Source organism: Megascapheus bottae, chromosome 15, assembly GCF_031878675.1.
Source record: "Megascapheus bottae isolate mThoBot1 chromosome 15, mThoBot2.hap1, whole genome shotgun sequence".
Classification (NCBI taxonomy): domain Eukaryota; kingdom Metazoa; phylum Chordata; class Mammalia; order Rodentia; family Geomyidae; genus Megascapheus; species Megascapheus bottae.
Window position 1 is genome coordinate 45,420,418 of NC_143523.1, and position 12,163 is coordinate 45,432,580.

The window sequence follows — 12,163 nt, forward strand, 5'->3', positions numbered from 1 at the left end:
TATACTTCCAGTCACCTTGTGTCGGGCTTTGAAAGCCTAATTTTTAGATATCTGTGTCCTTTTACTAGTTTTTGAGCTGCATGAACAGAGGCTACACCAACAAAAAGTCTGGAAATTAAATTTCTTCAGTAGTTAGAGGATATGACAGGAAAAAAAAGAAATTTCTAAAATTTAAAGCATAATTTGTTGTAAGAATGGCTATGTGTAATTAATGATCTATTCTAAAACCTGCAATTTTAATTCTTCATGGTAGAACTGTTTCCAAGGGCTAATACTATTTAAAATTTGTTTTATGTTTGTTTTATAACTTTGTTTCAATCTTTTGTCCCTTCAAGATATTCACTCGGGGGCCGGGAGTTTGGCCTAGTGGTTAAAGTGCTTGCCTAGCATGCACGAAGACCCGGGTTCAATTCCTCGGTACCCCACATACATAGCAAAAATCCGGAAGTGGTGCTGAGGCTCAAGTGGTAGAGCTCTAGCCTTGAGAAAGTCCAAGGACAGTGCTCAAGCCCTGAGCCCAACCCCAGGACTGGCCAAAAAAAAAAGATATTCACTCAACATATACAGTGAAAAAAATTTTTGTAAACTAAAATGCAAATATAAAAAACTTAATAAAGAGATAACAAGCAAGGCAATTATTTTTTTTTTAAAATGGGAGGGCCGGGAGTAGACCAAGTGGTAGACTGCTCACCCAGCATGCAGGAAGACCCAAGTTCGATTCCTCAGTACCATATAAATAGAAAAAAGCCGGAAGGGTGCTGTGGCTCATCTGGTAGGACTCTAGCCTTGAGAAGGCCCAATGCCAGTGCCCAGGCCCTGAATTCAAGTCCCAGGTTAAAAAAAGAAAAAAAGAATATGATAAACATATTAAGTAGCATTCTGCTTGGCAATGTTATAAGGATTGCCTTACATGCATTAGACTAATCTATTTTTTGTAATGGAATATTTGTTTTTGGCTGGTCCTGGGGCTTGAACTCGGGGCCCAAGCACTGTCCTTGGGCTTTCTCGAGGCTAGAGCTCTACCACTTGAGCCACAGCACCACTTCCAGCTTTTTCTATGTGGTAGCGAAGAACTGAATCCATGTTAGACAAGCACTCTACAGTTAGGCCAAACTCCTGCGTCCCCTCACCCCACCCCCCCTTTTTTTTTCCTTTCTTGTCAGTCATGGGGCTTGAACTTGGCCTGGATGCTATCCCTGACCTCTTTTGTTCAGGGCTAGTGCTCTACCACTTTGAGCCATAGCATCATGTCTGGATTTCTGGTGCTTAATTGGCGGTAAGAGTGTCACAGATTTTCCTTCCTGGACTAGCTTTGAACCATGATCCTCAGATCTCAGCCTCCTGAGTAACTAAGATTATTGGGCCTAGATGTTGTCCCTGAGCTCTTCAGCTCAAGGCTATAGCCCTACCCCTTAAGCCATAGCACCACTTCCAATTTTCTAGTGATTAATTGGAGATAAGAGTCTCATGGACCTTAGTGCTTTAGCACCTGGGCTGGCTTTGAGCTGTGATCCTCAGATCTCAGCCTCCTGAGTAGCTATGATTACAGGTGTGAGTCACCGTACCTGGCTGTTCCTAAGCTTTTGGGCTCAAGGCTAGCAATCTACACTTGAGACACAGCTCCACTTCTGCCTTTTTTCTGGTAAACTGGAGGTAAGTTTCACAGGCTTTCCTGCCCAGGGCTGAATTAAACAGCAATCCTCAGATCTGTCTCTTGAGAAGCTAGGATTACAGGCATCAGCCACCAGTACCAGGCTGGAATATTTATTTAATAATAATTTTTAAAACTTAGATTTTTTATTTTCCAAATTAGTAATTTTTAAGTTTAAGTGAGATACTAAAGTATTTCAATTTTATGTTTATAACAAATGTCAACAAATTCACTGGGCTAAATTCAGCTGTCACCTATTTTTAGAATTAAAATTTAATTGGCGTATAGCCATACTCATTCATGGAACAATGATTTTTTTTTTGTTGGTCATGGGGATATTCATGCATTTACATATTTTCCTTGCCTACTTTTACACTATAATGACAGAGCTGAATAGTTATAGCAGCTACAAGACTAATATTTCCTACCTTGAACTCTATGTAATAAAGCAAAACTATACCTAGTTTTTATTTCACTATCAGTAAGATGAAATATTTAAGAGCATGATTATGGAAAAAGGCAAAAGCATACTCTCCTACCTTCTTACACATTAATCTATAGGATTAGTTTTAATGCACATTATACTAATCCATATTATGTGATTTTTCTAACTAATATAATATAAATGGAAATCAGAATTTTTTTCTTTTTGCCAGTTCCATGGTTTGAACTCAGGGCCTGAGCTTTGTTTGTCCTTGGGATTTCTCAAAGCTAGAGCTTTACCATTTAAGCCACAGCATTTCCAGCTTTTTCTATGTATGTGGTACTGAAGAACTGAACCCAGGTCTTCATGCATACTAGGCAAGCATACTAGGCAAGCACTCGACCACTACCGTAAACTCGCAGCCCTGAAATCAGAAATTTTAAATGACATAAACATTTAAAAATTAACATGATGCTTTTATGCCCAATTACAGGTTCTTAATATTCATGTGCCTAAAAGGAATGAAAATAATCCTTCAGGTAAAAATATGACAAGAAATGAACAAGTTGAGCTTTGAGTGATATCTGAGATAAAAACTACAAAATAATATTTAAAAAAAAGTTTTCCAGCCAGGTGTCTGTAACTCATGCCTGTTAATCCTAGCTGCTCAGGAGGCCGAGTTATCTAAGGATTGTGGTTTGAAGCCAGTCTGGGCAGGAACATCTGTGAGACTCTTCAATAAACTACCAAAACAACAACAAAAAAACAGCTGGAAGTTTAGCCTAGTGGTAGAGTGCTTGCCTAGCATGCACAAAGACCTGGGTTCGATTCCTCAGTACCACATATATAGAAAATGCCAAAAGTGGTGCTGTGGCTCAAGTGGTAGAGCTCTAGCCTTGAGAAAGCTTAAGGACAGTGCCCAGGACTGGCACCAAAAAAAAAAAAAAAGGCCATAAATGGAGCTGTGCCTCAAGTAGCAATATGCTAGCCTTGAGCAAACGCCCCCCTCAGAATCACCACTGAGGCCCTGAGTTCAAGCCCCAGGACTGGAACTGGCACTCTCACACGCGCGCGTGTTCTCTCTCTCTCTCTCTCTCTCTGTCTCTCTACACACACACACACACGTATGTATATTTCCACTAAGAGAGCAAAACCAATTTGTTAAATGTAAATAAGAACTTCATTTACAATATTGATTATTCAATGTTTAAGGCCGGATATAAGATGTGTTACTAGTATTTGTAACAGAAATATAAATGTAAGAAGAGCCAATGTAATGATTCAACCATTATGCTGAGATAATATTTAAAACTATTTGTTGAAATTACCTCCATACTAATTATGCTGTCATCTTATAAAGGAGAAATTAACAACAAATATACAGTAAACAGAAAATTTTCTTTTTACCCTTGGTTTTGCTAGATCTTTGACTATTTCAATTTCTGCATCAGAAATAATATCATGGAAGCGAATAATTCGAGGCTTGTCCCATTCATCTTCCTGTTTGGCTGGAGCCAGAATAAATTTAGGGTTTCTGTTTCCATCATGGTAACGGCAAAACAATCTTTTTTGTCTTCGTGGAGTCTATAAAGAAAATGATAAATATATTAAGAATAATAATATTTTTAACAATTATTCCTGTGCAGATAAGAATTACGCTCGCATGTAGAATATTTCTGGAAGCATATATAAAAGGGATAGTATACTGTAAACATTTTGCATCAAACATGAACTTTAGAATAGAAAAATTTTACTAATGATTCTTAGGGGCTGGTTGTATCACTCAACAATAGATCACCTGCCTGGGAAGCACTGTGCAAATCCACTGAAAACAAAGGCTTCTTTTAAGTGGGACTGATGAACACCATTTCTGTATCAGTTGTAACTATCAAACAATGAAATGTTTCTCTCATTGAGACTTTTTTTTGGTTGGATCATTGGGCTTGATCTGGGCCTAGGCACTGTCCCTGAGCTCTTCAACTCAAGGCTACTGCCCTACCCCTGGATCCACAGCCCCACTTCCTGTTTTCTAGTTATTAAATGGAGATAAGAGTCTCACATTCTTTAGTGCCCAGGCTGGCTTTGAACCATGATCCTCAGATCTCAGCCTCCTGAGTAGCTAGGATTACAGGCGTGAGCCACTGCCCCCTCTCCGTTGCCAGCTGATATTTTTTTTGAAGGCAGAGTGGCTCAGGATCTTTGGTATATAACCCAGGCTAGCCTGGAACTCCGGATCCTCCTTGTTTGGCTTCCTTACTGTTGGATTATAGACATGCATTAGCATGCCCAACATCTGAAGCTTCTACGTATATCAAATATGAAGAAATATGATTAGTTTTTATTATTAAGTAATTATGTTTATTACTCATGTACTTTAGGGTCAAATACAAAGCTTAGGTCAATTAAGTCTTCTATATTAGCAAAATAAATTTAAACATCTGTAAAAAAAAAAAATGTTGCCCTATTGTGGGCAGAGTTGACATTTATGTGTCTCATTAACAAACTGGTAAATTACTAGCCTCCCGTTTTGTACCTATAGTTCTACTTGCTGATTTATTTAAAAGCTATTAAGTAAAAAAATAAAATAAAAAAATCTGCTTGCTGAGCACTGGTGGTTCATGCCTGTAACCTTAGCTACTCAGGAGGCTGAGATCTAAGGACCAGTAGCCTAGTGGTAGAGTGCTCGCCTAGCATGCCTAAAGCCCTAGGTTCGATTTCCCCAGTACCGCATACTCAGAAAAGGCCGGAAGTGGTGCTGTAGTGGCAGAGCACTAGTCTTGAGCAAAAGTGTCCAAGGACAGTGCCCAGGCCCTGAGTTCAAGCCCCAGGACTGGCCAAAAACAAAAAACAAAAACCAAAAAAAACTCAAGGGCAGAACCTAGGACCTGAGTTCAAGCCCCAAGGCTGGCATAAAAAGAAACCAAAAAAAATCTGCTTAGTTAGAAATTTGAATAGTCATTTGATATTACTATGGAACTATTGTGAATTTTTTCAGGTATCACATGGCTTTGTGTTTTGACTCCTTATTGTTAAGAGATAAATACTATTATAGTTTGAAGCTAGAATGTACTTAAGAGATAGCAGAACCTTCAGGAGTTAAGCCTAGACAGAGTCCACTGCGGGTGTACTTTCAGGGAGGTATAGAGAACCCCATTCATTCTCTGTCTCCCTGTTTCCTGGCCAGCATGAGGTGGACCCGTCTGCTTTATTCCAATCTTCCCCTTGTGATGATAGGCCTTGCTACAAGCACAAACCAGTAATATGAACAAACCACTCACTGAAATCTGTGAACCTAGGAGCCAAAGTATCTTTGCTTCTTTTGTTTATCCCAGGTGTTTTGTCACAGTAGTAAAAAGTTGACTAACATATATACAAAAATATTTGGAAATCAGAAAAAGAAGCCTAACAAAATGTTATTCTTACATGTACTCATTGGGTCCCAAAGTAAAAACAAGCACATCTTGCTAGAAATCCACAAGCCTAACTATTGAAAGCACACATTTTGCTGTTATGGGTTAGGATGACAACACTCATCAATAGCAAAGCATAAAGCCTAGCCTCAGCACCTCACTGTGTGTATAAATATGTGTTCAGACTTCAGCTACTAGACAAGAAAAACATTACACAAATACTTATATTTAGTACTCAGTCTAAAAATTCACTTTGGGATTGAATTCAGGTGCCTGGTGCCAGTGCCACCCCACTTTAGGTACCTCTAGCCCCTTTTTGCATTGGCTTAAAAAAAAAAGCCAGTACTGGTAACTGGCTTTTCGCAGTTACCAGTACTATGGCTTAAACTCGGGGCCTCATCCTCTCTACCTACTTTCTTAATCAAAGCCAGTGCTGTATCACTTTAGACAACTCCAGTCCAGTAGACTTTTCTTCCAGGATGGCTTTAAATACTGATCCTCAAGATTCCAACTTCTTGAGTAGCTAGGATTTTAAGCCTTATCCACCAGCACCTGGCTTTGCACTGATTAGTTTGTTGTTGTTGTTGTTGTTGTATGTGTGTGCACACATGTGCCAGACCTAGGGCTTGAACTCAGGGGCAGGAGCTTTATTGGTAAAGACTAGAGCTCTTCCATTCAAGTCATACATCCACTTCTGCCTTAGAGTCGCAGGTTTTCCTGCCTTGGTTGGCTTCAAACAGATTTTCAGATCTCATTCTTGCACTGGTTAGTTTTTAAGTAAAATCTTATTTAATGTCTTGGCCAGCCTGGGCTTCAATCCTTCTCTTATACTTTCCTGTGTCACTAGGATAATAGGCACATATCACTAGGCCCAGCCATTAAGTGTGAGAACTACTCTTTGCCAGGACTGTAGAGAGAATAAGCTTGACCCACCAACCTGAATTCCTTACTCAATTGAACATTAGTACTAAATGATACTATCCATAGTTAAACTGCTTTGGGGAGAATAATGTATACCATAATGCACATTGTTATTAAAAAGCTGAATTTTAACAATGTATCAGATATCAATTGTTATCTGATACATTGAATTTATTTGTATTTGGTTATTTGAAATTTGATAGGGAAGGGGGAAAACCAAGATGGGGGTGGGGGGAGGGTAATGGGTACCAAGACATGTGAAAGGGTATCAATGTAACTGAATTAATGCACTTTCTATCTGGCAAATATCATGTAACCCTTTTATTAATTACAATAAAAAATATATTTAAAAAAACTGAATTTTAACAAAACAGAATTTTTCTTGTTTGGACCTAGTTATCTACTTATGTCTGAAGAGCTTGAAAAACAAATGGAGCATGTTAAAATAAATGTGATATAATTCTTTCATATAGGCTTACATATACAAGAACTTGCAGTCTCTCTAGAACTATGTACAAACACCTAACACATACACACACACACTCACACATACAATTGGCTTTTCCACTTTACCATTTTGATACCCTCCCCACGGCACAGCATTTCGTACTTCTGTCTTTCTGGTAAGTAATCCACAGCAATCCCTTTTTTCTTTGGTGTGGTTTTCTGATCAAACTGATCATCTGAAGTAGATTTATTGGTGTCTTTTTCTTTAGCCATTATATATTCAAAATACTTTAAGTTACCATTAGCTCTCTGATGTTCAGGATCTAGGACAAGAGAAATAAAGCATATTCAATGTAAGTAAGTTTAGAGTCAAGGGTAAGAATACAGTAATAAGTGAGACCATTCTTTTATTTTATTTTTCTTTTTTGGTTAGTCGTGGGCTCTGTCCCCTAGCTCTCTTCAGCTTAAGGTTAGTGCTCTAAACTGAACCATGGTGCCACTTCTGGTTTTCTGGTTGTTAATTGGAGATAAAAGTCCCATGAACTTTTGTTCCGGGCTGGCTTTGAATCACAATCCTCAAATCTTAGGCTCCTGAGAAGCTAGGATTATAGGCATGAGCCACCAGTGCCTGGCTATATTTTTTTTTTTTTCCGGCCAGTCCTGGGCTGGAGCTCAGGGTCTGACCACTGTCCTTGGACTTTCTCTACCACTTGAGCCTCAGCACCACTTCCGGCTTTTTTCTATGTATGTGGTAACGAGGAATCGAACCTGGGTCTTTGTACATGCTAGGCAAGCACTCTATCACTAGGCCAAACTTCTGGCCCTATACTTTTATTTTTCTAAATCAAGAGACTTGAGAGTAAAGGAAAGCATTAATAAACATTATACCATAATTATAATATAATTATGGTATAAATTATATTTATATATATTATATATATATTAGAGTACTGTCTCAATTAAACCAGAACATAGTCATCCTATATACAATCAGTTCTGGAGACAAAAACAGCCTTTTATTTCAAGGCAACAATTATTGCTTCTCTTTGAGAACTTACTAATTAGCCTAGGCTCAATTTGATGTCAAATACATCTTAAAATCTTACTCATCCTATTTATTTCAAGCAGTGAAAAAGATTTTTATAAGTCTGAAAGGCAATCATAAGTAATCACTATGTAACACATAACACAGTTCAAAAACATTTATCACAGATATATTACAAATATAGAACACGGCTTATATCTGAGGCTGAATTGATTTCAGCCCCAAATTTCTAAGTAAGAAGGAAAAAAGAAACTAAAGCTGTAATTTTCAAATAAACCAAAATCCACTAACTACCTCAGAATTACTAGTGATAATTTTTAGCTACCCTTTAGTAAAGGAAAACAGAAGTACACCACCCATCCGGACAAGAAAACTATCCAAATCACCACATAGAAATTAAAATAAAAACTGCAGACCAGTTAAGCAGACACTTCACAGTAACATTAACAGAAGTATTTACAAAATCTAGCCCTAGAGTGTAAGAATGTCTTATCCTTCATCTGGGTGTGGTGGCTCACGCCTGTAATCCTAGCTACTCAGAAGGCTGAGATCTGAGAATTACAGTTCAAAGTCAGCCAAGGCAGGACCTGGGCACTGTCCTTGACCTTTCTCAAGGATAGCATTCTACGACTTGAGCCACAGCACCATTTAAGAGTTTTCTGTGTATGTGGTACAAAGGAATCAAACACAGGGCTTCCTGCATGTTAGGCAATTACTCTACCACTAGGCCACACTTGCAACTCTCCACAACACTTTTTTTTCCCCCCCACAACACTCTTATCTCCAATAAACTACTCTGCCTTGAGCAAAAGTAGTTCAGGGGCAGTACCCCAGCCCAGGGTTTAAGCCCCAGGACCAGAAAAAATAAAAAATAAAAACCTTATGTTTCAGATGATCAACACTTTTTTTCGGGGGCCATTCCTTGGGCTTAGACTCAGGGCCTGAGCACTATCCTTGGCTTTGTCAAGGCTTAAGCTCCACCACTTCTGACTTTTTTCTGTGTATGTGGTACTGAGGAATTGAACCCAGGTTTTCGTGCATTTTAGGCAAGCACTCTACCACCAGGCCAAACTCCTTACCATGAGCAACACTTAAAAAAAAAAAAATTATTAACACTTGGGGCCAGAAAACCAAAGTGGAGCTGTGGCTCAAGGAGTAGGGCAGTAGCCTAAAAAACTCACGGACAATGCTCAAGCCCAGGGGTAGGGTGGTGGCCTTAAGCTGAAGAGCTCAGGGACAGTGACCAGGCCCAGAGTTCAAGCCCCACAACTGACCCAAAAAAAGGCATATTTTTTTAAACATTTGAGTATTAAATGCAATAAACCACTATTATCCTTTAAAGGAAACTGATTAACATTTAATAGGACAATAGGGTAAATAAACATTTTTGACTAGTTAGATTATATGTAATTTTTAATTTCATGGAGAATAGAGTATAAAAATGCAGTCACCATTACAGTCCTATTAGGGGAGGAAAATCGGTACTTTAAGAATAAATAGAGGAGGGGCCAGGAGTTTGGCCTAGTGGTAGAGTGCTTGTCTAGCAAGCATGAAGGCTCAGGTTCAATTCCTCGGTATCATATATGTAGTAAAAAGCCAGAAGTAGTACTGAGGCTCAAGTGGTAGAGCTCTAGCCTTGAAAAAGTCTAAGGACAGTGCTCAGGCCTTGAGCTCAAGCCCAGGACTGGCAAAAAAAAAAAAAAAAAAGAATAAACAGGAGAAAGGATGTCTAACAGATAAGGTTCTTGACTTCTAACAAATCTATAAAGGTATATAGATGGACAGACATACAAATAATACATATCCTCAATATAATTATAACCTAAATTAATCCCAAATAACATACCTAATTCAAGAAGCTTCTTTGTGAGCAAAAGTGCCTTATCCAGGTCTCCCTGTTGGTACACTGCATAGCTCAAATAATCTAGAACAGAGACTTTATCTATGGTAGAAACGTCGCCTTCATCCAGTTGCCTTAGTGCTTGTTCCATCCACAGTTCTGTATGGTAATAATCTGCTTCTGTATAGGCCACTTTGCCCAACTCAAAACAGTCCTCAGCTGTTAGAAAAGATTTGTGTTTTACTCCTGTGAAAAGAAAATACAGAGAAGAATTTTGAGAATCTTCATAGTACTTTGTACTCTGTCTTAATTACTGCTTTGAATTTTTACATATTTTGTATACAACTTTTTTTCTCTTTCTTTTGGGGCAGGGGATGGTCGTGGGGCTTGAACTCTGAGCCAGCACAGTGTCCCTAAGCTCAAGGCAATTGCTCTACCACTTGTGCCACAGCACTACTTCTGGTTAACTGAAGGTAAGAGTGTCATGGATTTTGGTGCCCAGGCTAGCTTTGAAACATGAGCCTCAGATCTCAGCCTCCTGAACAGCTAGAATTACAGGCGTGAGCCACTGGCATCTGGCATCTAGCTGGATATAATTTCTTATCACTTATCAATAAAAAATCAATTATTTTTCCCCATTTTAATTTGTTTTTGCACCTTTTTTGCCCTGTGGCACTGGGGCTTAACCTCAGGGTCTCCATAGCAAAGAAGTTTCTTTGTTTTCAATGAGTAATACAATCATCACAAAAAGACAAAAATAATGAGCTGACATGAAGTTCCCACAATCTAAAGTTGGGATAATCTGAATATTAACTTTAATAACGAGGGCTGAGGGCCAGTGGCCCATGCCTGTAATCCTAATTACTCAGAAGGTAGATCTAAGGATCCCAATTCACAATTTGAAGCCAGCATGAGCAGAAAAACCCATAAAACTTTTTTTTTTTTTTGGTGGGTCACGCATGGGGCTTGAATCTTGGCCTGGGTGCTGTCTGAGCTCTTCAGCTCAAGGCTACTGCCCTACCCTTGAGCCAAGCCCCACTTCCCTTTTTTCTAGAGGTTAATTGAAGATAACAGCCTCAGGTCCTTTTGTGCATAGGCTGACTTTGAACCTTGATCCTCAGATCTCAGCCTCCTGAGTAGCTAGATTACAGACATGAGCCACCAAGCTTAAAAGTCCATGAAACTCTTATCTCAAAGTACCAGAAAGCCAGAAGTGGAAAGGTGGCTCAAGAGGTAGAGCACTAGCCTTGAGCAAAAAAGAAAAAAACAAAAAACTCAGGAACAGCAACCAAGCCCTGAGTTTAAGCCCCCAGGACTGCCATCAAAAAATAAATTAATTTTAAAATATATATATATATATATGGCTGAATACAAAATAGTAGATATAAAAATCCATGATTTCATGATACTTTATTTTTCCAGTCCTGGGGCTTGAACTCAGGGTCTGAGCACTGTCCTTAGGCTTTTTCAAGGCTAGAGTTCCTACCATTTGAGCTACAGCACCACTTCCACCTTTTCTATGTATGTGATACAATGAAATTGAACCTAGGTCTTCATGCATGGTAGGCAAGCACTCTACCTCTAGTCCAAACTCCCAGCCCTCATGATATTTTAGATAAATGTCACTGGTCATCATTACAGAAAGTTATTACAGCATCAATTTATTACTCTGAACCTGATAAAGAATCAAGGATTCATCCTGTCTATCCTGTATAAACATAGTTCAAAATCTATAGTTCAGGGTAACTGGTTCCTGAAAGAACTAACTACAAAACTCCAGCTAACAGGGTCTGGGAGTTTGGCCTACTGGTACACAGTGCTTGCCTAGCATGCACCAAGACCCGGTTTAATTCCTTGGTACCACATACATAGAAAAAAAGCCAGAAGTGGTGCTGTGGCTCAAGTACTGGCCTTGAGAAAGCCCAAGGACAGTGCTCCGGCCCTGAGTTCAAGCCCCAGGATTGGCAAAAAAAAAAAAAAAACCTCCAGCTAACAAAAAATTAGATATGATGAAATGACCAAAAGAAAAAAGAAAATCAGTATTTGTACACTCCTCTAATAAATTAGTTCTAGGCAATGATCTGCAAAGGCTGCACAAACTAATGAAATTCAGGGAGTGCATTATAAGCAAGTATTAGGCTTTCACTCCCTGAAGCTGTTCATAAGCCATCAGCATCACAAAAAATGTAATGAAACTTAATGCCTCATTCATGCAATTCAAAGTTCATAGCGCCACCTATGGAGCTAATTTTTAAAACAACTTGAACCTAACAACCTCAAGGACTAATCAATTTGTAGGAGATATGGAAGTTAGAATAATTTTTATTTTAAATACCACCCAAGAAATAAATCTGCCAACTATAGAAATGAATATATTGCACTGAATAACCAACCAAGTTTCCAAGTGGGAGGGGGGAGAAGGAAG

General features: G+C 38.8%; 1 protein-coding gene across 2 annotated transcripts in view; it reads right to left on the reverse strand.

Moving 5' to 3' along the window:
• P4ha1 (prolyl 4-hydroxylase subunit alpha 1) overlaps positions 1–12,163 on the reverse strand; it is a 69,920-nt gene that overhangs the window by 20,559 nt on the left and 37,198 nt on the right. For both annotated transcript variants that reach the window (XM_090346545.1, XM_090346544.1), the window contains 3 exons: positions 9,745–9,984; positions 6,980–7,176; positions 3,483–3,659 (listed from right to left, as the gene is read on the reverse strand). In XM_090346545.1, coding sequence (XP_090202671.1) covers positions 3,483–3,659; positions 6,980–7,176; positions 9,745–9,984 — 614 coding nt within the window. The remainder of the gene's footprint in view (positions 1–3,482; positions 3,660–6,979; positions 7,177–9,744; positions 9,985–12,163) is intronic.